This window comes from Cervus canadensis, chromosome 3, assembly GCF_019320065.1.
Source record: "Cervus canadensis isolate Bull #8, Minnesota chromosome 3, ASM1932006v1, whole genome shotgun sequence".
Lineage (NCBI taxonomy): Eukaryota > Metazoa > Chordata > Mammalia > Artiodactyla > Cervidae > Cervus > Cervus canadensis.
Window position 1 is genome coordinate 40902609 of NC_057388.1, and position 26903 is coordinate 40929511.

Sequence of the window (26903 nt, forward strand, 5' to 3'; positions counted from 1 at the left end):
AAGCCATGTGAAAGTTCTGCATGTTCATATTTAAAGTCTTAATTTAAAAAATGAGTTAACAATGTGCTTGCCTAAATTATAATAAGATATATTTATTTTGATTTTCAATCATTAAAACATTTCTCTAGTTCCTAAAGATTTATTTATCCAATAAGCATAGTAATAACATAATAGCAACAAGAAAATTACTGTCAGGAAGACATCAAAACAGTATAATGAAGCCAGATTAGGGGGGAAATGGGGCCCAATAGGAAATTAAGATTCAGTACTCCAGCTTTTTTTTTGAACAAAGGGAATTCCCTGGCTGTCCAGTGGTTAGGACTGCACACTTTGACTGACGGCTGCCCAGGTTCAATTCATGGTCGGGTAAGATCCTGCAAGCCATGCTGCTGCTGCTGCTAAGTCACTTCAGTCGTGTCCGACTCTGCGACCCCATAGACAGCAGCCCACCAGGCTCCCCCGTCCCTGGGATTCTCCAGGCAAGAACACTGGAGTGGGTTGCCATTTCCTTATCCAATGCATGAAAGTGAAAAGTGGAAGTGAAGTCGCTCAGTCATGTACGACTCTTCGCGACCCCATAGACTGCAGCCTACCAGGCTCCTCCATCCATGAGATTTTCCAGGCAAGAGTACTGGAGTGGGGTGCCGTCGCCTTCTCTGTGCAAGCCATGAGGTGTGGTCAAATAAAATAAAAACTAAAAGTTAATACAATGAAATTCATATTAACACTCTTAACCTCGATGTCATGAGTTAAATATGTTACAGATACCAGGTTTTTTTTTTTACCACTGATCAGTGTTGGTCTTCCACACTCCAGTGCTATCTGGAACCTTTTTGATCTTGTTAACAGCTTCATCAGACTGTCCTGTCAGGACTTTGCCTTGTGAAACTAGATAGCATATTCTATCACCAGAGCTGCTGGTCTTGTATTTTCAAAGATACTGCAGACCTGAGGGTGCTACCTACTTTTACAACTTGAATCTAGGCTCATTTATGTCTAAGAGAATCGTGAGAACGTGGCATTAATTAATCATTAACTTTTGTCAGGTGTGTTGTAAGTGGGTTCTGTGGAACCGGCATAAGGCGAGGAAAGAATTGGCACTCTTTGAAGGAGTTAAATCCTTTCATGATAGACCAGAGACCTAGTAGTAAAATGTTTCCGTGGGTACTATGAACAAATTAATCAAACCCTGGGAAGGGGTTGTGGGAACCTTTTGTTTATAGCCAGTCAGTTAGAAGCATAGATAACCACTGAGATCTCTGATTGGTGTCTGAGGTAGACGGTGTCCTGATGGGACTGAACCTTAACCTGTGGGATCTGTTGCTATCTCCTGGTAGACAGTGTCAGAACTCAATTAAGTAGTAGGACACCCAACTGGTAACTGAGAATTCACTGATGAGGGGGAGAGAACCGACACACTGTAATTGGTGTCAAAATTGTAGTAAACGAACAAATAGGTGCGGGATTCAGGTGCCAAACCTAAAGAGGGAACAATAACACTTAAATGAGACTACTGTTGGAATGTCTACATCTAAGTTAAAAACTAAATCATGAGGCTAGTAAAACAACTTTAAAAGAAAGTGGTGCAAACTTCCTGGTTTCATCTCCCTCTGTATTTAAGAAGTAAAGAGTACAATGGGGTTTATATGTGTTCTTTTGAATTATGATTTTCTCAGGGAATATGCCCAGTAGTGGGATTGCTGTGTCATACAATAGTTCTGTTTATAGTTTTTTAAGGAACCTCCATGCTGTTCCCAACAGTCAGTTCAGTTCAGTTGCTCGGTCATGTCCGACTCTTTGCGACCCCATGGACTGCAGCAAACCAAGCTTCCCTGTCCATCACCAACTCCCGGTAGCTGTATCAATTTACATTCCCAACAGTACAAGACTCTTGCTTTTTCTCCATGCCCTCTCTAGCATTTATTATTTATAGATTTTTTGGTGATGGCCATTCTGACCAGTGTAAGGTGATATCTCTTTGTAGTTTTGATTTACATTTCTCTAGTAATTAGTGATGTTGAGCATCTTTTCAGGTGGCTCTTGGCCATCTATGTGTCTTCTTTAGACAGATGTCTATTTAGGTCTTCCATCCATTTTTGGACTGAGTGGATTGTTTTCTTTGATTTTGATTTCCATCAGTTCAGTTCAGTTCAGTTGCTCAGTCGTGTCCGACTCTGCGACCTCATCAACCACAGCACGCCAGGCCTCCCTGTCCATCACCAACTCCTGGAGTCCACCCAAACTCATGTCCGTTGAGTCAGTGATGCCATCCAGCCATCTCATCCTCCGTCATCCCCTTCTCCTCCTGCCCTCAATCTTTCCCAGCATCAGGGTCTTTTCAAATGAGTCAGCTCTTCGCATCAGGTGGCCAAAGTATTGGAGTTTCAGCTTCAACATCAGTCCTACCAATGAACACTCAGGACTGATCTTTAGGATGGACTGGTTGGATCTCCTTGCAGTCCAAGGGACTCTCAAGAGTCTTCTCCAACACCACAGTTCAAAAGCATCAATTCTTCTGCACTCAGTTTTCCTTATAGTCCAACTCTCACATCCATACATGACCACTGGAAAAACCATAGCCTTAATAGACAGACCTTTGTTGGCAAAGTAATGTCTCTGCTCTTCAGTATGCTGTTATAACTTTCCTTCCAAGGAGCAAGCGTCTTTTAATTTCATGGCTTCAATCACCATCTGCAGTGATTTTGGAGCCCCAAAAGATAAAGTGTGACACTGTTTCCACTGTTTCCCCATCTCTTTACCATGAAGGGATGGGACTGATGCCATGATCTTAGTTTTCTGAATGTTGAGCTTTAAGCCAAGTTTTTTGCTTTCCTCTTTCACTTTCATCAAGAGGCTCTTTAGTTCTTCACTTTCTGCCATAAGGGTGGTGTCATCTGCTTATCTGAGGTTATTGATATTTCTCCCAGCAATCTTGATTCCAGCTTGTGCTTCCTCCAGCCCAGCGTTTCTCATGATGTACTCTGCATATAAGTTAAATAAGCAGGGTGACAATATACAGCCTTGATGTACTCCTTTTCCTATTTGGAACCAGTCTGTTGTTCCATGTCCGGTTCTAACTGTTGCTTCCTGACCTGCATACAGGTTTCTCAAGAGGCAAGTCAGCTCAGTTGTTTGTATATTTTGGAGAATCCTTTGTCCATTGCTTCATTTGCAAATATTTTCTCCCATTCTGAGGGTTGTCTTTTTGGAGGGAGGTCCAAGAGGGAGGCGACATATGTAGGCATATGGCTGATCCACTTCTGCAGAAACGAACACAATATTGTAAAGCAATTATATTCTAATTTTTTTAAAAGAAGTAAAGGGTATAAACTGGAGAGCAAATAGTTTTCTACTTGCTTTGCCCAACAAGACCTCCAAATAGCAGAAGTTACTTCAGAGAAGGAACTGTTTCTATTTGACAAAGAGAAAGGATAATTAACAGGGACCATCTGGAGAGAATCATGTATCTTGGTGGGAGTTTCTGGGAGTCTCTTTTTATACCCTGTTCTTTTTTTTTTTCTTTTAAGTACTTATTTGCCTGCACCGGGTCTTAGTTGCAGCATGCAGGATCTGGTTCCCTGGCCAGGGATCAAACCCTGGCCTCCTGCATTGGGTGTGTGGAGTGGGAGAGCAGAGTGTCAGCCACTGGACCCCCAGGGAAGTCCATGGGGAGTCTTTAATGACAGTTGAACCTCTAGAAGCCAGACAAGCTGCCCACGACACTGCCCCCATTCCCAAAAAAAAACACACACAAGGAAATTATCCTTATTCAGGAGCTGAGACACTTAGTATCAGGGATTCTCTCTCTTCTGATAAACCTGGGTCCTAAAGAAGGCTCCCAGGTAGACCATTTTTTTCTTAAAAAATTTCTTCATATTTGATCTGAAAATTTTCACTTTTTAAATGCAACCCATCAAAAGATGTTTTTTTTTTTCCATTTTCTAGGTTATTTCTATTTAAGGATAAAATTGAATTTGTTTTAATAATGGTATGTGAAGAATTATGACAGATACATCCATTCATCACTTTCTTAAAAGCTTTTTAGTTTGTTTTCACAATATTTACTCCACACTTAACATTGATTTGTTTTGTTTTATGTTCTTAATCCCATGATTTTCAACTTTCTGTTTAACCTATACCTCAGACTTGGGAACCATCTCTTCATATATACTTGTACTTAATTATTCATCCTGCCCAAATGTTTTGCATTTGACTGAACATGCCCAGTTCTTATGACAATTTCTCATAGGTCTAATTGAGCAAACCTTTAATCAGTCGCTGTTCTCTGAACGCTCTCCAAGTTGTGTTGTTTTGTTTTGTTCCTTCAGCCTGGCATGTAAAATTGAGTATAGCTTGATCCAGCTGAGGCCTGGCCAGTGCCAAATCAAACAAAAATAGTTGCCTTTATCTTTTTTTCTCATATACGTCTTCATATAGTCCTATGAAGTGTTTCTCTCCCGTTTCAGTACAGAGTCTCATTCACTTGACACCCATCATAATCATCTGTGGCTGTCTTAGCTATTATTTTTATGTTTGTTGCAACTTAGTAAAAGTTAGCATTAAAAGCTAAATGTTAAATATTAAATCCATAGAAAAATTCCTTGTATTTTTCTTTCTAAGATTGTTCCATGAACATTTGGTATAAATGTGAATTATTTATAATTCACTAAAGCCTGTATAATTCTGAATCTCTGTTATACAAACCGGAAAGGATTCAGATGGCTAGGTACCAGGAAAGGTTACTGAAAACTGAAGAAAGAATAGACTGCTTTTGCGTTCTCCTGTCAAGAGTTCATCTGTAAGCATTATAAACCAATTTCAGCCAACTTAAGCAAAGGGGAAAGATACCAGTATTTTCAGTAGGCTGGAGAATCATGCTTAGAAACTAGCAAACATCATGAGTGCTCCAAAAAGCAAGACTCTCAGCCATGCTCTGAAGAAGAGCATTAGCATCCCCTTGAGAATGCTGTTTGGTTCTTACCTAGTCCTTCAGCATTCTAAACCCTGTAGTTGCAGGAAAAATGGGGTGCGAGAGGGTAGTCACATCCCAGGTCTCGGGTGAATTGCTGGGATGGGCCACCATGTGAGGATCCTTGGCTTTACTCAAGGAAGAATTTGAAAGCCAGCCACAGTAAAATGAAAGCAGTTTTATTTAGAGAGATATATATGCCACAGACAGAGTGCAGTCAATCTCAGAAGAGAGAGTTACCCCAAAATATGGGGTGGTTGGTTTTTATGGGTTGTGTAGTTTCATAGGCTAAGAAGTAAGAGTATATTCCAACTATTTGGGGGAAGAGATGGGGATTTCCAGGAACTGGCTCACTACCCACTTTTTTGACAGTCAGCCTCAGAACAGTCCTATTGCTGGTGGGTATGTCTTTAGCATGCTTAATGTATTATAGTGAGGCTCAAGGTCTACTGAAGTCAGCTTCTCTACCATCTTGGGCCTAATTGGTTCTAACTACCTTATGTCTTATCCTTAATGGATATATCATACCTTTAAAGATTATGTCCTACCCCCTGTTTTATTGGGCCCTGATCTTAGACACTGTGAGGATTCTGAAAGCAACAAGACTCAATCAGTGTCCTTTAGGACATTACAGACTAGAGAGGAAAGAAAGATACACAAATAGTGAAGTATAAAACCAAGTGTTTAATTTGATATATGAAAAGTATAATGTGCTAAAATTGAAGTCGTGGAAGGTCCTGGACACAGCTTTCACGCCCTCTACCCGTAGAATCAGGGCATGTCATCCTTCCAGAGTATCGGTATGTTCACCAACCAGGAAACTCCACTGAGCTTTAGTTTCCAGAGTTTTTACCACAGTTTCATTATTTAGAAACTAACATTGGTCATATGATTGAACTCTGTCTCCAGCCTTCCTTCCTTTTCTGAAGGTCTAGATGACTCAAAGCTCAACCCTCTTAACACTTGGTTGGTCCTTCTGATAACTAGGCCCCATCCTAAGCCATGTCATTAGATAAAATCAGGTGTGATCCAAGACACTTACAAATAACAAAGATACTCTTATCATTCAGAAAATTCCCCTAGAGGCCAAGTGACAGGAACTCAGAACAAAGATCAGAGAAATTCTTCATTATTACAACAGAATTGAATAAGAAAATAGACATTTGTTCATAATAGTGAGTTAGCCAGTGGCAAGTTAAATAGCATGATAGTGGGATATTACTTAATCCCTAAGAAGTTGTGTAATGGTCAAGTTACTTTCCCCTTGAATTTCATACGATCTTTGTAGCCCTTATGCTAGTAATTACATCCCTCACTTCTGTCTACAGAGATGAGAGAACTGAATGTACCTTCATTTAACTGATTATCACTTTTCACAATGAAGTAGAGATGTGTGATATTACTCATGCTAGTACAATTATTTTTAACATTTTTAGGACACTGCTTCATTCATCCTTTAGCTCTTGCCATTCTTCAAAACAAATTTTTTTTAAATTTTTGGGTGATGATATACAGTTGTTATTTGTTGAAGACATAATCTAAGACTGACTTTCTTTACATTTTTTTCATCCTTCCCTTTTTCTTTTTCCCCTTTCCATGGACCTGTTTACCCAACTTTAGTACCAGAAATCAGTCTAGTGTTATAATTCTCTTTGGAAGTTAAGATTGATCTCTGCCAGTTAGGATGCTTTCAGCTCCAAGTGATATGATTAAACGCCAATTGGTCTAAACCATAATGAATTTTATTGGCTAACATGAGTTTCCTGGAGCTGGGAGTCTGGCTAGCATCTATAAATCTCATGGGCTATAAGGACAAGAGGTAGGTATTTGAACAAAGGAGCAGTTAGGAAGGAGAAGGAACAAAATGGACATTGAATGGGCAGCCAACATTATTCGTTATACCTGAAGTATTGAACTGACAAACTGATATATAATAACAAAAACAGCATTTATATTGTATAGTATTTAAATTCATGTAGTACTTATAACGTGGATACTTTTATTGTTCTTCCTGCTAGGTTAAGACTCAGTGTTTTCACTGTGATAGCTGGGATTCAATCCCTATTTGGGGAACTAAGAGCCTGCAAGCTGCAAGGTGTGGCCAAAAACAAAACAACATAATTCACCCATCTTTTTCACTTCCCACCCCCTACCTCTGGCAACCACCAATCTGTTCTCTGTATCTATAAACTTGGCTTCGTATACATATTTTAGATTCCACATTTAAGAGAGCTTGTCTTTCTCTGACTTATTATTTCACTTACCATGATACCCTTGAAGTTGTAAATGGTAAGATTTCGTTCTTTTATGGCTGAATAATATCCCATTGTGCATGTGTATATATGTATGTATCACAGTTTCTTAATCCATTCATCCATCTGTGGAACTTAGGTTGTTTTCACATCTCAGTTGCTGTAACAAAAGGCTCTCTTGATTGGGGTGCATTCATCTTTTTCAATTAATGGATAAATACCCAGAAGTAGAATTGTTAGAGGAAACACACTGACTAAAACTGCCCACCCTGTCCAGGCACCATAGTAACAATTTGTGTGAGTTATTTTACAACAGGAGGGCCTGGTAAGGAACACGGCACTAACAAGCCACCACCAACTGGAAGAAATTTGAGAAAGGAGACGCCATGTGGGCATGTGTCCTGTGTCCTACCACCTCCACAGATCCTTCTTGTTGGCTTCCATCTTGGCTGAGCAATGCATGCGCCACCCCTTCACCATAGAACCCGAGATTGCAAGCCACGTGACAGAGCCGTCTTCCTGGGTTCCCCACCCGCCTGCTCTCTGCCCAGGCGCCCCTCCCCAATAGAGCCTCATGCTTTGTCAGCATGTGTGTCTCCTCAGACAATTGATTTCTGAGTGTTAGACAAGCGCCCACTTGGGCCCTGGAAAGGGTCCCCCTGACTGCAACATAATTCCTGGATCATGCGGTAGTTTTATTCTCAATTTTTTAAGGAATCTAAGTACTGTTTCCCATAGTGGTTGCACCAATTGACATTTCCACCAACAATGCAGACGGGTTCCCTTGTTCTGCATCCTTTTCAACACTTATTTCTCGTCTTTTTGATAACAGCCATTCTAACAGATAGGAGGTGATATCTCATTGTGATTTTGATTTGCATTTTCCTGATGATTATTGACATAGAGCATCTTTTCATGTACCTGCTAACCAGTTATCTGTATGTCTTTGGGAAAAAGCTTGTACTATCATCTGTGCTGTGCTGTGCTTAGTCAATCAGTCATGTCCAACTCTTGCGACCCCATGAACTGTAGCCCATCAGGATCCTCTGTCCATGGGGGAATTCTCCAAGACAAGAACACTGGAGTGGGTTGTCATGCCCTCCTTCAGGGCATCTTCCCAACCCAGCGATCAAACCCAGGTCTCTGCATTGCAAGCAGATCCTTTACCATCTGAGCCACCAGGGAAGCCCAAGAATACTGGAGTGGGTAGCCTATCCCTTCTCCATGGGATCTTCCTGCATTGCAGGCAGATTCTTTACCAGCTGAGCTTCCAGGGAAGCCTATTCAGGGAAAACTGTTCTATGCAGTTTTTAATCCGGTTATTTGTTTTCTGATATTGAATTATATGAGTTCATTATGTTTTTGGATATTAACCACTTATCAGGTATATGATTCACAAATATTTTCTCCCATTTGAGTAGATTGCCCTTTCATTTTATTGATGGTTTCCTTTGCTGTGCAGAAGTTTTTTAATTTGATATAGCCCCACTTGTTTATTTTTGCTTTTGGTGTCTATTATTCTTATTCTACAAATGATGAAATTGAGAGAGCTTAAGTGACTTGCAATGATATTGCAGAAAGATGAATTACCTACTACATTGGTGTGCTTAGTCACCCAGTCATGTCCGACTCTTTGTGACCCCATGGACTATATACCATGCCAGGCTCCTCTGTCCATGGGGATTCTCCAAGCAAAAATACTGGAATGGGTTTCCATGCTCTCCTCCAGAGGATCTTCCCAACCCAAGATCGAACCCAGGTCTCCCACATTGCAGGCAGGTTCCTTACCACCTGAGCCACCAGGGAAGCCCGTCACAGTGATTTTATCAACACAGTCCAGTTATTTGGTGGTGATGAGACATGAAACTCAGTAAATTCTTGTTTGATTTTGTGTCTTGCATATAAGATTCACTCAAAAGTAGTAAGTTTTATTTTAAAGTATAATTCAAGTAATTTGTTAAGGATGTGTAATATGACAATAGCCAAAAGGTGGAGACAACCTAACTCTTTATTGATAAATGCATGGATGAACAAAATGTGGTATATCCATAGAGGTGAGTATTATTAACCTTAAAAAGTTCTGATACATACTACAACATGAGTAAACCTTGGAAACTTTATGCTAACTGAAGTAAGGCAGACACAGAAGGCAAATATTGTATGACTTCACTTATTTAAGGTGCCTGGATTAGTCAAATTCATAGAGATGAAAAGCAGCTGGGGGATGGGGTTGTTGTTGTTTACTTGGTAAGTTGTGTCCAACTCTTGGCGACCTATGGACTGTAGCCCTCCTGGCTCTTCTATCCATGGGATTTTCCCGGCAAGAATACTGGAATGGATTGCCATTTCCTTATCCAGGGGATCTTTCCGACTCAGGGGTCGAGCCTGTGAACCCACATCTCCTGCATTGGCAGGTGGATTCTTTATCATTGAGCCACTAGGGAAGCCCAGGGAATGAGGTAATGGGTAGTTATTGTTTAACTGGTACAGAGTTTCAGTTTATGATGATGAAAAAGTGATGATGAAGTCTTTACATAGGTTACCTGATTTAATATTCACAACAGCCCTATGATGTAGGTACTATTATTATCTTCATTCTATGAATAAGGAAATCGAGGCACAAAGTGGGTTAAGTAGTTTGACCAAGATAATGCAGTTGGTAAATGTCAGAGCTTAGGCAGTTGACTTCAGAAACTGTGTTGTATCAGTTAATTTTATTACATTCCTTGAGGGGATTGCAGATGCTTTAGGGGGCTGAAAATGGAGGAACTCCTGTCCTAACAACCAATAGTTTTCGATTTATTCCATTTCATGTCCAGTACCTGAATAGGGAGAATGAATTTATAGAGTTGTTGATTATTTTATTTTTTGCATTACAGAATCTTAATTTGGAAGAGACTTTTTGACTTTTCCAGACATTGAACTTTCATGTACAATTAAATTTTCAAGATAATTTTGGAGACTAACATGGAGTTTTTTACTTTCATTTTTACTAAGGTAAATACAATGAAAGCATGAAACTATCTTTCATTATCACTATTAACAAAAAAGATATCTTAACACCAAAATAAATAGGAAGGTCGTAAAGACAGAAAAAGAAGGAACCCAGTTCAGTTGGATGAATTTACCTTTATGAAAATGATGCTTACTGCTTGTTTCTTATTTCACTGAATGTACCTGTGGTTAGTATAAACCTTGACATAGAGAAGCAACATTCTGAGAAAGAACAAATGGATATTTGGTCTCAGTCAACCACCTCCCACCAATAGCCAGTTGCTTGGATTCTATCACATTATACCAAGTGTCAGGGAGCCTCTGATGGCTCACTTGGAAGAATGTGGTTTCTCTAAGGTATGTTTTAATGACCATCTTCACTGGGCTATTTGAAAGTCTGTAGGGGCCTGCAGATCTTACCTTCCTTTAGTGAGAGGGTAGCACTTGCTCTAGCAGATTACTTTGGACATTTAACCTTTTATAGCTTATGCCATGAAATTTCTCTAAATACCTATTTTGAGTATAAAATACAAGGTGAATTTATGGATTTTAAATCTCGTTTCCCTGTCCTTGATTCCCATCTAGGTAGGCCACCAATTGTGATCTCTAACAGGAAAATGGATAGATCTGAAATTATTATTCATGTTGCTCTCTATGTAGACACATTAAAAAATAATTTGTCTCTCATTCTCTTAAAGAGACAAAAATATATGTTTTTTAAAATATCACAGTAGCAGAGGGCAGCGACTGAGTGAGTGTGGCCTATTCACCATGGGGGTCAGACTGGGGATCTCGGGGAGGGAGACGGTGCCTGTGGACCATCCTTTTCTTGGCAGGGGTCGGGCGTGCAACCCCGATCCGCATAATGTACAGAGGTAGAGGGGATGGGCTCTGGCCCGCTCGGTGTCCTGTCTTCACTACCAGCGGTCACCAGTCTGCCAGTTCTATCCTCAAGCGCTGGGACACAGAGAAAAAAAAGGCGGGGGGTGGGGGGAGCGGGGGAGGAAAGAAAAAGAGAAAGGAAAAAAAGTCACAGTAGCTGTTGAGATGTGTGCTAGCTTGATGAACTTGTGCTGAATATGGAAATACTCTTCCAGGCCAAGGAAATCTCAAAGAAAATGATCACCTTAACAAGGTAATTTTAAAGTTGCAGCACATTTGAATTTCCTCAGGTATCACCAGTTTAAAAACCCTAAAGGAGAATAACATCAATAGCAATAATTCAGATTCCACAGACTCATCCCTGCTGGTTCACAGACAGACTTCATATTTGTTTCTAGGAAGTCCCAGGGTGTGTTTGAAAAGTGCCCTAACAATTCTGTGAAGCTTTCCTGTGGTCTCCATCAAAAGGCAGTGCGGGAGAAGGAAATGGCCACCCACTCCAGTATTCTTGCCTGGAAAAGTCCATGGGCAGAGGAGCCTGGCGGGCTGCAGTCCCTGGGGTCACATGACTGAGCATGTGTGCACGAGGGTGGAGGGAGATGGGCTGGTAGCAATAAAGTGGTAGGACTAAAAAAAAAAAAAAAAAAGGCAGTGCGGCTTCTGCCCAGCCAGGGGCTTCGGCAAAACCTGCTCACCAGTGAGGTGAGCCTCAGCGGTGGATACACTATAGACTTGCACTGAAGTTCCCACTGCATATGGAAAACCTGTCATTTCTGTATAATTGCAGCTCTAGCTCTAGATAATCAACCTATGTGCTTATTTTTAAGTTGAGGCTTATTTTTATTTTAGAAAAACCTCATTGATTAGTAATGACAGGAAATATGTGAATATTATATTTTGAATTAAGCACTTGAATGCACCAATCCTTCAGTGAATATTAATTGAGCACTAGTATGTACTATGCAGTGTTCTACATGCTAGGGATAAATGATAAACTAAGCTCCTGCCCTCATGGAAAGTTAACATTGAGTTCATGACGCCAGCTCATTTCTGCAAATATACCATCTTGATTTCCATCAAGTTTTCTGAGATTCTGATTTAAAGAGTTTCTACCTTCAATAGCACAAATCATTTGAATGGGAGAGAGACCAGTTATGTGTTTTCTCTTTTATAATTGAAGTAGCTGTAAAAGGAGGAGGAGAGGTATGAGGGTAAAAATTGAAAATGTTGCAATTTTGCTGGATTTCAGATTGGGTCTCTCCATCTGATTGATGCCCTTTACACTCCGTGCAACTTCTTGCCTAGACCTTCCCCAGGACTTGACAACTTAGACACTCTAGACTGGTTTGGACTTCCCTGATAGCTCAGTTGGTAAAGAGTCTGCCAGCAATGCAGGAGAGCCCAGTTGGACTCCTGGGTTGGGAGGATACCCTGGAGAAGGGAAAGGCTACCCACTCCTATATTCTGGCCTAGAGAATTCCATGGACTGTATAGTTCATGGGGTTGCAGAGTCAGACACGACTGAGAGACTTTCACTTTCATAGACTAGTTTACTTTCTAATGCATTTTACGGCATTTGGAAGCCCTCCAGTGGCCATATACTATACTTGAAAAAAAATTTTTTTTTGCTATTCTGAAGTATTTAGGCGTGAAGTGTACTCATGTTTCAGGCTTCCCAGGTGACACAGTTGGTAAAGAATCTGCCTGCCATGCAGGAGACTCAAGAGATGCAGGCTTGATCCTGGGTTGGGAAGATCCCCTGGAGTAGGAAATGGCAACCTACTCTAGTATTCTTGCCTGGGAAATTCCATGGATAGAGGAGCCTGGCGGGCTACAGTCTATGGGATCACAAAGAGTCAGACAGGGCATGACTGAGCGTGCATGCACTGTACTCATGCTTGCAACTTACTTTGAAATGTATCAAAAAATAAGATGGATTAATATATGATAGGGAGATGTATAGATGGTTAGACGTGCGGTAAAACAAATATAACAGTGTTAATTTTAGAGTTCAGGTGACAGGTGTAAGTATAATTTGGTCACTGGATAGGTCATGGTATAGTTTCTTTCAACTTCTCTGTTTTACATTTATGTAATAAAATATTGAATAAAAATCTCTTTGCCAGACTCTGAAGATTTATACCTATTACTTCATACTATAGAATTAAAATTTTGTGAAGATAATATTTAAATTGCTTTTCAATAAAATTGTCTTCATTAATGGATGTGGATTAATTTTTCTTAACATGGATTAATTTTTAAATGTTTGAAAAACACTGGGAGGAGGGGTAATTGAAGGAAGGTGGTCAAATGGTACAAGTTTTCCATTATAAATATGTACTAAGGATGTAATGTATAATGTATAATATGGTGACTGTAGCTAACATTGCTGTGTGACATGGGAAGGTTATTAGAGTAAATGCTAAGAGCTGTCGTCACAGGAAAAAGTTTTTTCCTTTTCTTTTTATTGCATCTACAAGATAATAGATGTTAACTGAACCTATTGTGGTAATCATTTCACAGTATATGTAAATCAAGCCATCATACTGTATGCCTTAACCTTGTACAGTGATTCATGTTGGTTATTTCTCAATAAAACTGGTAGGGAAGGTACTTCTTTGTTTCTTTTAGAAGGTTTATACAATGTTAATGTGAAATTGCTATATGATTTTTTCTTTTATTTATTTATTTTATTTTTTTCTTTTAAAAAGGCTTACCTTCCTAAGATATTTTTACATACTCAGGCAATTGTTAACAAGCTTAACTAAATTCACTCTTTTAAAAAAGTGAGAGGCAACTGTTTGACAATTGCTGAAAATATTTTTTCTTAGTGGAGCTATATTAGTCAGGATTCAAAGAAGAGAACAAAATCCACTCTAGTAAGTTAAGCCAAAAGGGATGTGTTGCATGATCTTATCACAAATGGTTGGCAGGGTTGAAGAAACAGCCAGTGGGTTGAGCTTCAGGAGTAACTCACAAATCCAGGCTAAAGAACTGAGCTGTCAAAGGACTGTTGATCTGGCCATGCTCAGGAGGTTACCTGCTGAATGGGGAAGACACCCCTACAACCACTGTTTCCACAGCCACGTGTCTTTCACTATAATACAGCCTGTCATGAAGGTGCCTCACAACCCAACCCTCCACAACTCAGTTCACTAAACACAACTGCCTATAATTGATGGAATTCAAATCACATCAGTAACTCTAGCTGCAAGAGAGTTTGAGAAATGCATTTTTAGCCTTCTAGATACTAAAGCCCAGGAAGGCATAGTAAGAGGAGGAAGGCATATTAAGAGGAGGGTGGCATTATATGAAACGTTGAATGCTTTTTGATGAATAAATCAGCCTGACAGCACTCACTGTTCACACTATGGGTATGATGAGTAGATGACAGCATATATGAGGCCTTCTCGCCCCAAACATCAAGCCTGAATCTGAGAAGCTCACTAGATCCAGCTATTAAGTTTACAAGAATTAGAAGGATAGAGGCACATGTTTTAAAACACCACAGGGATGCAGTTAGCAAAATCGTGTGGGGAACTATATAGGAAAAGTGACACAATTCAACAAATAAATGGCAAGGGGGAAAAGGGAGGGGAACCTAAAATTAAGAAATTTAAAAGATGGATCAAGTAAGTGCAGTGTGTGAATCTTGTATGTATCTTCATTGAAACAAAACAATTGTCAAAAACATTTATGAGACTCTCAGGGAAATCTGAACATGTAAACTTGGAAAACTAATCATATTAATAATTATTTTTAATTTTTTAGATTTGATAATAGTATTGTGGTTACGTCAACAATCATTTTATTCACTTACACAGTAAGATCTTTGCTTTTTCAGTTGATTATATGTTGTTTCTTTCATAATTTATGGCTTTGCGTTTTATAGTAAGAATAAACTATATTATGCTAGGCATTTTATGTATATTAAATAATTTAATCCTTGTAGCAGTCCTTTGGTAAAAGGCAATTAGGGAAACACACCTGTTACAGCCTTTCTGGATGTGGATGAAACAAATGTCTATTTTAAAGTACAGTTGTCAATAGTATGTTTAGGAAGGAACAAGGAGGCAGAGTCAGGGAAGGAACACCATTAGCATTTTAGCTAATTAATGGTTAAGGCACATTATCAGATATCTCCATTCAAGAGAACAGATTTGTTAGATTCCATAAAATAAATATTAGATTCGGTGTTCAAAATATTTTCAGATTGTTCCCTTGTCCCTGAAACTATAAGAGAACATGAAACTACTGTCTCATTTTAAAGATGGAGACAAACCTGAAACATCATCCCAGCAGGGTGATATAAGGGTGAGTAGCACATTGAGAGTCTTAATATTATCAGACACAGCCAAGGGGATGACTCCTGGACCACCAGTGACTCTAAGACTAGTTGGCTGTAATCTTTTTTTTTTTTTTGGCTGTAATCTCGAGTTTGCAGTTTTCTGTTAATGGGCTTATACCATGCATTCTGAAACTTTCTTAAAGGCAAAAAGACTCTTGGATATAATAATGGTTTTTGGCCCTTGAAAGCTCAACTCTACCCAACAAAATCTTACTCCTTATCACTCTCACTAGGGAGAATTTAAATTTAATTTAAATATTCTCCTGTAGGAGTAGAGCAATAATGGAAAAAAGTTTCAGAAACACTGGCTTAGACCAAAAGGCTTTATTTAGAATACAGTAATGTTTTTAAAGTATAATTGATTTAAAAAGTTTCATGTACATAGCACAGTGATTCATTTGTGTGTATATATGTATATATACACACACACACATATATATATAAAATGGAAAATAATATATATAGGAAAATACATATATAATGGAAAATAATCCAAAGAGTATACATCTATATACATGTGTGTTCTTTTTTCAGATTATTTTCCATTATTGGTTATTACAAGATACTGAATATAGTTCTTTCTGCTATATAGTAGATCCTTGTTGTTTATCTGTTTATATATAATATTGTGTTTCGGTTCATCCCAAATTCCTAATTATCCCTCCGCTACTTTCCCTTTTGATAACTGTAAGTTTGTTTTCTATGTCTGAATCCATTTCTGTTTTATAAATAACTTCACTTGCATCATTTTTTTAGATTCTGCATATAAATGATGTCATATATATGTCTTTCTCTGTCTGACTTCATTTAGGAGGGTAATTTCTACATCTATCCATGTTGCTGCAAATGACATTATTTCATTTTTTGTGACTGAATAATATTCCATTGCAGAATACAGTGATTTTTAAATCATGGTTTCATGTTCTTAGAAATGGATATCACTATATTTATTTTTAATTAATTTTAAAAGCAAATACTCAAGCACATATAGGTGTTTTCCCCTCAGATTCCAAGTGACTTATGAAATCAAAGTACTACCTTGTCTTCCTAAAAATGATTCACCAAAATTGTGGCTTCTCTGTCTAATGGAAAATTGGTATTAATTGATTAATAAAAGAATGACTGGATAGCTCCTTGAAGGAACTGCAGCCCCATTTGACTTCGGCTGTCTGTCAGTGAGCTTATCTATCAGTGCAACTAGTAGTAAATGCTAGTTTCCACTAAACTTTGTGCTTCATAAACAATCTAAAACTTGGTGGGTTGACTGTTTAGTTAGTGTCCTCTGCTTCTAGATTTTGTCCCCTGAAAGTGAAAGTCGCTCAATCATGTCCGACTCTTTGTGACCCCCTGAACTACACAGTCCGTGGAATTCTCCAAGCCAGAATACTGGAGTAGGTAGCCTTTCCCTTCTCCAGGGGATCTTCCCAACCCAGGGATTGAACCCAGGTCTCCTGCACTGCAGGCAGATTCTTTACCAGCTGAGTTACCAAGGAATCCCCGATTTCGCCTGCTGCTCTTGCTTATATGAAATTGCTGTGGAATTTTCTAACTTGAACTAAAAATAAGAGATTGCTGTTCTTTACCCTGAAACTGACAATGCCTTGAGGCAATATCAGAAATGTCACCTCTACTTGTCTCTAAAGTTTATATTATATTAACTGAGTCTGGAAAAGATGCCCTCTTCACTCTGACTGAATGCCCTCTAATTCAGATATCATTACAACGAATGTTTTCAAATACACACTGTAAGCAGAAAAGTGGGTTAGGCTCAAGAAAATCGCAAGTTACTATGGAAGATATATTTTATGAACAACTAATTAAGGTGATGTAGGAGGAACTTCCCTGGTGGTCTGGTATTTAGGATTTGGTGGTTCTACTGCAGGGGGCATGGGCTTGATCCCTGGACAGGAAACTATAAGATCCCACATCCTGCAGAGCACGACCACAGAATTAAAAAAAAAAAATTTAAGAAAGTGATGTGAAAAAATTGCTTAGAATCCTAGAGCTAAAGAAACGTGATGGAAGGAGCAGTTGATTCTGTTGGAAGTCTAGAGAGTTATATTAACATATTGAGAACCTGGAAGGCTTTGTGGGGAAAGTACGACTGGTAGACTTTGGAAGGTATGTGACTCCACTTATACATTTGAAGTGTATGTGGTGGGTGGCTGTTGGAAGGAGCCAAATGAGCAAAACAGAGGAGAAAAATTCCAAGGTATATTTAGGGGATGTTTTCTATAGCTAAAGGGTGGAGGGGGCCAAGGGGGCCATGGTGATGGACAAAAGCTGGAAATATTTGAGACACATCATGGATCTCAAATGACATGCAACAGCCTCCTTGCTCTCATGGTTACTTCCCTGGGAAGAATTATTTACACGGAGCTGTTACTTGAAAACATAATACCATCTAACTCCATTTCTGCTTTCTACCCTTCCCCCTTCTTCCCTCAGAGAGAGCAAAATTTCCCTGCATTGTAACCTTGAACAACTTACTTCTCTCTGTACCCTGATTTCCTCATCTATAAATGGATATTAAAGATAGTGCCTTCTTATTGAGTGAGTCACAGCAATATATGGACATAGTAACAGAGTGTTTATTACATAAATAATGTATATAGTTCTACTTAGTAGAAAGTCTCAATTGTTCTGAAGCATATAAGGAAAGGAAAGGGTTTCAGATCTGTTTGGATCTCTGCTAACTTGCAACCTTGAGCTTAAGACATTTCACATTACAAATTATTTATGTATATCATTATATCCTTAAAGAATGTAATTGCTAAAAGAACTACTAGTGTGCCCTTTTATTTTAGAACTCAGAGAAATGCTTTTCCAGCCCTTGGAGCTGCTTACAGAGTTTCATTTTGGGTACATTTCTAATTATGTAAGGCATTATTTAAGATTTTGGAAAGACCTTGGCTTTTAGCTACAGCCTTTTGACATTTTCAGTTCATTACCAATTGTATATTATAAAAAGGAAGAGAAAGAATACATAGGGCTATTTTATACCTTTACGAAAAGTGGAAAGGTGATAGTAAATAGGAAAAGTGGAATCCACATTAAATACTTTGAGATTTAACTTACGCATTTTTTTGTTCCCCATTTTTGTTTTGGTTGTATACTACACAGTAAACTTTATGGTAAAATATAATGTCTTTAAAACATCACTTTGTTTCTCACAGTTCTGGTGATAAGGAAGTCCGCCTAGACGCTCCTCCACGTGGTGTCGGCGGTATTAGCTCTCCGTATAGTTTCTCATCATTCTCTCATTGTTCAGTGTTTTAGCCCGAGTGTCTATACATGCCAGCAGGACCCCAAGAGATTGAAGTAGCCTGCCCTCTCAAGGTCTAGACAAAGAGTTAGCCGAGAAAACATATATGCTGCATTTTATGGGTCAAAGCAAAGCACAAGTCCAGCCCAGATACTCGGGGTGGGAAAACAAACTTCACTTTGATGTGAGGAGCTGGAAATATTGTGGCCATGATTTCCAACCTGCCACAGTATCTGACCAAGTTAACTATAAAGTTAAAATTGACCAAGTTGGTAAAACTCCAGATTCTGACTTCTGTCCCATACTTTTGCCCTAGAATTACTCTACTGCAGGATAGGAAATAAACAGAGACACCAAGGAAAAGCATGGAAATGGACTTCATCTGGTTTTTAACTGCCCCCCCCCCCTTTGGGATCTTAGCTCCCGGATGCCCCCTGCCATGGCAGCTCAAGTCTTAACCACTGGACCACCATCAGTACTCAAGCCATGTATTTTAAAGCCTATTAGTGACATTTGACTTAAGAAACTAATCCCTTTTCTAGTCAACTAACATATCCATGTTTCTTGCCTGCTAAAGCCTACACTCCTAGCTTCTCTGAAAACGAGGGCATATAGTAGTGTCAGTAGTTTAAGTGCAAGGACTTTGTAATAGGAGCTAGGCTTAAATCCTGGCTTTGCTACTTTTTGTGACTTTTTGTGTTCCCCAGATTAATAGGAATGTCCATCTGGCAAGGTTTTTGTGAAGATTAAGAAAGGTAGTATATTCAGAGATTAGCAGGTCTGGAACTTGGTAAGCATTCTGCAAGGTTAATAATTTTTATTAGATAGGCCTGAGTCTGCATGAACGTGTATTGATGCCTTAAGATTTGCTTATGGGGGGGGGGCGGGGGCGGGCACTTGGCTTTAGGGACTTTACACTCTCAAACAGTAAAGCCACCCCAAGAAGCTTTGGGGCTATACCTTTCTGAATTTTGAGTGCCTTTCCTTTTTTTTTTCAGGGGGGCGGGGCAAAGTTTTCCTATTAATTTCCTTTGCTTGCTAGGCTTGCCCCCTTCTGGCGGAATGGGGAAGAGTTCAGTGATGTCGCACCCCTGCAACCACTGAAACTGCTAAAAACTATTAAGGTTAAAGAATCCAACTTTCAAAAACCTCTAGCCCTAAATTCAAGTGAATTCACATGAAAGCAAAGTCTAAATGTAAAATCTCTACATATAGATTTTTGTTTTTATCTGTTACATGGAAATTGATAGTGATAGATGAAATAATATGAAAATGGACAACTCATTTTAAGTTGAAAAAATGTTGAGACTATTTTGTTCTTCTAAATGGCAATAGTAAATTTCCTGTAAACTTCATTTTACCTTTTTGACACAACAAAATGTTTACCATATATAATTTTAATTTAAAAAATGTTTTCCTAGGGAATTCCCTGGCAGTCCAGTGGTTAGGCCTCAGTACTTTCACTGTTGACCAGGGTTCGACACCTGGTCAGGGAACTAAGATCCTGGAAGCCAAATGGTGCAGTGCCAGAAAAAAAATTAGAAATAACAAAAAAAGATTTTCTTTTTTAATGTTAATGTTTTAATGTTAACCTCAGCTAATCACTATATTCTTCAAATTAGACAACATATGTAGCATCCCCAGATTGATATTTAAAAGTGTTTGTATAGAAGCTGCATGAAAATGTTTTTGTGTATTTATTTCAAATACAGTGAGAAATCTAAATGTTGATTTTTATATTTAACATAGTAAATTCTTTCTCACATTTTAGTTTTAGGAAGTATTGAAAATACTCTAACAAGTTTACATACAAGTAGATAAAGATAAAATTTAAAAGCCACAATATTTTTAAAACATCACCAATGTATTGCATGTTTGTATACTTCTATGTTCTGGCTGAAATGTTGGCAAGAGATTTAAGTCACAACTGCTATTACATTAAATCATGATTTTAGTACATAAGGCATTTTATCTCTAAAAAATGAAAAGTGGCTGGAATCTTTGGAATTCTCTTCCCCCACTAACTCAACAAAGCCCAGATTTGTTATAGTTTAGAACACTGAGACACATCTTGAGCTACTCGAGCATAGCTGCTTTTTCACTGGTTAAATTGTTCACAATCTAATTGGTCATTTGCCTATCATACAATACTTGTGCAACTTAAAGACAAATAGCAGGGGAAACAATGCAGCAAATCTGTTAAGAAAACAGGTTGGATGCATGAGACAAGTGCTCAGGGCTGGTGCACTGGGAAGACCCAGAGGGATGGGATGGGGAGGGAGACGGGAGGGGGATCGGGATGGGGAACACATGTAAATCCATGGCTGATTCATGTCAATGTATGGCAAAAACCACTACAATATTGTAAAGTAATTAGCCTCCAACTAATAAAAATAAATGAAAAAAAAAAGTAAAAAAAGAAAACACAGTTTGTATTAAAAACTAGAGCTACTTTTAGCTATTATTGAATGGATATGTACAAAAATCTTTTTTCAATATCTAAAATAACATTACTGAAAGCAGGAAGACTTCCCTGGTGGCTCAGTGGGTAAAGAAACCACCTGCAATGCACGAGATCCAGGTTTGATCCCTGGGTCGGGAAGATCCCCCAGAGAAGGGAATGGCAACCTGCTCCAGTATTCTTGCCTGGAGAATCCCATGGACAGAGGCGTGTGGTAGACTACAGTAGCCCATGGGGTCACAGAGAGTTGAACACAAATGAGTGACTAACACATTTACTTTCACTTTCAAAAGCAGGTAATTAGAGGAGATATCGGAGATATCTGTGTAAGAAAACAAAAACAGCAAAAATGTTTCCAAAACTAGCACAAGAGTGATTTACTTAAACTTTATTCTATATTTAAGATTAAACTAGAATGACTTCATGGATTGCAATCAAGACTACCAAATATGTACTTCAACAAAAATATTACAATCAGAACACATTTTAAGACTAAATATAATTAAGATGTCATTCTTCACTTGAATTTCTCTCAAACCTTCAGATTGCATTATTTTTATTGCTCCCCATCACGGGTAGCACAGAACTGTCTCTTTTTAGTTAACTAATTATGTGCCCATCAATAGACAAATGGATAAACATGTGGTGTATATATACAATGAATATGTTACCGAGCCCTGAAAAAGAATGAAATTTTGCCATTTGCAACCAAATGAATGGAACTAGAGTGTATTATGCTAAGTCAGACAAAGGAAGACAGATACTGTACAATTTCACTTATATCTGGAACTTAAAAAACGGAACAAGTGAATCTGAAAAAAAAAAAAAAAACAACCAGAAATAGATTCATAGATGACAAAACTGGTTGCTGCAAGGGAAAAAGGGTGGGGAAATGAGTGAAATAGGTGATAAAGATTAAGAGGTACAAACTTCTAGTTATAAACAAGTCACAGGCATGTAATGTACAACATAGGAAATATAGTCACTATTTTAGTAACTCTGTCTGGTTACAGATAGTAACTATAGTTATTATGGTGATAATTTTGTAATGTATAAAAATACTGGATCACTATGTTGTACACCTGAAGCTAATACTATACGTCAATTATACTTCAATTTAAAAAAATGACCCAGGCCATAGCATTAAGAAATGTTTTAAACAATTAAAAAAGAAAGAATTTCATAGATTCAGCTATTTTAAGTGACCACAGGGGTTTAGGATATACAGTTATATAAATCTGCTCAGGCCAAAACATAACCACATGTCCTACAAGGCTGTTACCTGTGAGGAAGTCATTTAACTATTGTCTGAGCCTAGCTCACCACTCACATACAACTATGGTTTTATTGCTCTGTTTATCAATATAAGGAAAAAATGTCCATAAAGTAAAAAATACTATTTGTGAAAAATTGCTTCCAAAAGAAAGGTAACTGATAGTGTTACAGTGGAAAAGGAAAGATTAAGTCTTTGTAGTATGAGCTACAAGGTAGAGGTTTCAGATAAAGTGGCAGGATGAATTTGGCAATAATTTATCTCAGATACAAATAAACTTCTTATATGCTTTATATAGGAAATTAAAATGAATAATAACTTTATGGACTGTCTAGGCAATATAAAAATCACTGGGAGAAAGCTAAAGATGGAAAAAGGCAGAATTTAAAACATAAAGATAGGCAATGGAAAGAAAGAAAAAAATCTAGTAATTGACTAAGATCAATGAATATATAACTTATGATGATAAGAGTATATCTATTTAATGGAGAAAGGACATTAAATAGTGATTCATCAAGGAAAAAAGAAATCCACCTCATACTCTATACAAAAATTAATTTTGCAGTTTTAGATAAAAACATAAAATAAAAATATAAATTAAAAAATTAAGCTTCTAGAAAACTGAAGAATATCTTCATGATCTTGGAGTGGGCAAACATTTCTAAAAGAGAACACCAAAAAAGAATAATTACAAAATAAAATATTCATAAATTGGATTTAATTAAATTTAGGAACTCCTTTTATTAAAAAAAAACAAAACCCACCATTAATAGAGTGAAAAGGCAAAGCTCAGGCAAACCCACAAGGATTAAAATGTAGAATATATAAATAATTCCAACAAATCAATATGAAAAAGACAAATCACTAAAGAGAAAAACAGGTACAGAGTTGCCAGATGATAGAATATGTGTGTACTCAGCTTTAGTAGATATGCCAAACAGTATCTTCTTGAGACTTGAACAGATCCTTCACAAAAGTGAACAGCCACATGGTCCTAAGCAGGTAAGAATGTACTCAACCTCATTAGTCAGGAGGGAAATATGTAACAATCAGAACAACCAATTTTGAAAACTGGCCGTATCTACAAAGCTGAATATATATGCATACTCTACAAAAACTGCACTCCTGAATTATCTACCCAATAGATGCATATATATAAGTGCACCAAAACACATTAAAAAGTATTTGTAGCAACAAAATGTTTATAATTTTCTGAAGCTGAAAACAACACAAATGTGTTAGTAGCAGAACAGACAAACTGTGATATGTTCACACAATACAAAACTCTAGCAATGAAAAATGAATAAAGGAACTGCTGCACATAATGAACAAATCTTACAGACCCAGAGGGAAGCTTCTCAGTGGCTAGTCCTATTCTACTGCTTGAGGATGGTCACACTCATAGAAGTGTGTACTTTGTGATGGTTAGTATGCTTTCTGCACCCTCTGAATACATGTATACTTCAATGAAGTACTTCAATGAAGGTGTTCCAAAACAACTCCTCCCCAAAAGAAGTCTTTACAAATGATTTCAGTGCCATATTATACAAGTCATAAAGTGTATGGAGACTAGGTATTTTTTTCAGTTAAACTTTATTTCAGTTTAAATTTTATTAAGAAAATGACATGCTATAGAGGTGTTTGTTTCTTGTGAATATCAAATGCCCACTGGATTCACAATTCTTTTTTTTTTTTTTTTTACCAAATCTATGAGGAAAATGTGAAATTCTAAGACTACTGAGCTTTGAAAATTTTTTGACATGAAATTATAATAGCATTTTCTCTTCCACAATGATCCTCCTTCTATTCATATACGATTACTTTATCTCACCTTAGTCTTGTAATTTCTTCCCTCTTTTGTATGCAAAGTACAGATTATCTAGCAGCTTCAATCCAAAATGTCAAAATTCAAACTTGGTACTTATGGACAGGACCTCTGCTGCAGTGCAGGATGGGAAGAAAGCAGTTCCCCTTATCCAACTGCACCTTTGGAGATTTCCTGGATCCCAGTAGGCAATAATGATAAGGCTGAGAAGTATGAATAGGGCTGACGCAAGATAAGTATTTAGGACTGCACAGCCATGTTGTTGCAGAAGGTGCTCCCTATTTTATAAACAAGAGATTAAACCCCATTCACAACATGACTTAAAGATAAGATTGAGCTGTCAGGAAGGTGGATATTAAGTCTAATTTTCTAAAAATGAGGAATGAAAAACCAAAACAAATAGGCACTGTAAAATTGTTTTTGTTTTTTTAATGGCAGGTCAAATATCCTGAACACATATAGTTTGATAGTCTTCTAATCCCAGTTGAGTTCAAATATTAAAGTAACACACACAAGCTAAGAGAATTCAATATTGTTCCAAGGCACTTACTGAATCTCCATGACTAGATGAAAACAAGGACAATTAGGATGGACAATTAGACAGTATATAATATAAAAATAACTTTTTGCTTACAATTTACAAAATGTATTATTATTACAATCTTTGATCTCTGATAACCTGTAAAGCTGGCTGCATGAATCCAGCAGTTTTAAAAATCAGAAACTATTTTCTAAAACTTCAGGGCAAATAATTTACAAATAAGGTACACAAAGATTTAGACCATGCAGAAATTTCTTACATCTTCTGTTAACAATATTTTATGACTGCAACTTTATCAAATTATATACCTACTTGCCCTGTACATATACAAAATAATGCATACATGATAAAACATTAGCAAAAAAGAGTAGTCCTTAAACTCAATTTATCATAAAAGTATTACTATATTAACATGTCTACAAGCAGCGTGTAACAGGGTTAAGAGACATTAAGGCAATAATACTTGAAGTTACAAAATAAACCAAATGTAATACTTTTCCTAAGTGTAATATAAGGCAGGTAGATGGTCCCAGCAAAAAAAAAAGAAAAGAAAAAATCACGAAGGTAACGATCTACACTGCTGTTAGTCCCACATTTTTAAGATGGAATACCATAAATCTGGCTTTCAGTGGCACTTGAATTTTCCAGTATAATTTAAAGTGTCTTTTAGTTCCCTGAATCATGTCCATTCTGAAGGTGGATCTCTTGGTCCTTTAGGTTTTCCACAGCGATTACCAAAACCTATAATCAAAATACCACAATAGTTGGCTAGTGTTCAGAAATACTTTTACACTAACTATTAAACCATATTTGTAGACATTCTTCTTTTCTGGAACAAATAAATTTCCATATGGAAATTTAGCATTTAAACAAATATCTACAAACATAAACCAACTCTTAATTTCTTCTGTATAGTTGAAAAAATAACTGTTTCTTTTATAAAAATAAAATCAATTCTATAAAAATGTAAGAGAAACATTTAGGATATTTTAGTCTTTTCAACACAAAAGTAAGATTTGTTTACATACTACATTTTATATTTTAGTTTTTAATCTCATATGAAACAGGATAAATTTACTTTACAATTAATTCCAAGCAACTTTGATGGTACATGTTTTATTCTTAGCAAGTATCATTTAAAAACCTGAAGAAATCATAGCATAAAGTTTGATAAACTTTGCCTTAAGGAAATTCTGGAATGATGGCAAATAACTGTTTTTCATTCTTGCCAGCATTAAACACAATTTTAGTTTAAAAATTATTTTGTAAACAAATTACCAATCTCTGTGGCTTCTGTTGGACTTTCTGATAGTTGATCTTTCTTGTTACTAAAAGTAGGTGGACATTCTGTACAGGTCTCTGTATGAATACCTCGTGCTGGATGATCTAAAATGCAAACCAAAGCCATTATTAATCAGTCATTTGTCGTATAATATGTAAAAAATTCCTCTAATTGCTTTTAATGTGGACAAATAGTTAAAAGAGCAGTTTTCTCTTGAGCATCACAGTTTTAGAGGCCCAGGCAAATGCAAGGGTAATGAACACAGGAAATCATGTTAGGTGTGCTTACAGGCACCTAGAAATCTGCTATGTGAGACTTCTTATACTCTTATTTTAACTTCAACTGAAACGCTTTTCTGTGGAAATCAATAGCAAATAAGTTCATAGTTTATTAATGGAGTTAATATTTGCACCTAAAAAAGTAGTAATTCTTTTAAGGTTTAGTATTGCTTAAATTAGTATTGCCTAAATTGTAGATAGTTTACTTATTTAACTGCCAGTGCTTAAAACTAGTAACAAAAGAAATCAACTACTATGATTCAGTCATTCTTTCACCACTCACCACCTTCATCACATCCCCTATACCCCTGTAATGAACTTCTCTGGAAACTTGGAATACAAGTCAAAAGATAGACTATCCTTGTCATCAGGTACTCATAGTCTAGAAAGAGGCTGACAAACTTTTCCTATATATGGCTAGACAATAAATATTTTAGGCTTTGTAAGCTACATATGGTCTCTGTCCCATATTCTTCATTGATTTTTGTTTTTATTTTCTAAAATTAATTTTGCTTTAAAAATAATAAAATTTA

General features: G+C 37.3%; 1 protein-coding gene and 1 non-coding gene across 5 annotated transcripts in view; one reads left to right on the top strand and one right to left on the bottom strand.

Annotated features, from left to right (window-relative positions):
- The first annotated feature begins 11034 nt into the window (after positions 1-11034).
- On the top strand, positions 11035-11183 carry LOC122439002. Its single transcript, XR_006268743.1, has one exon. It is a non-coding gene; the product is annotated as a small nucleolar RNA SNORA57 (small nucleolar RNA).
- Positions 11184-24673: 13490 nt separating this feature from the next.
- PTPN12 (protein tyrosine phosphatase non-receptor type 12) overlaps positions 24674-26903 on the bottom strand; it is an 85540-nt gene continuing 83310 nt past the window's right edge. For all 4 annotated transcript variants that reach the window (XM_043462946.1, XM_043462949.1, XM_043462948.1 and 1 more), the window contains exons 17-18: positions 26089-26196; positions 24674-25551 (exon numbers count right to left, since the gene is read on the bottom strand). In XM_043462946.1, coding sequence (XP_043318881.1) covers positions 25490-25551; positions 26089-26196 — 170 coding nt within the window. In that variant the 3' untranslated portion in view covers positions 24674-25489. The remainder of the gene's footprint in view (positions 25552-26088; positions 26197-26903) is intronic.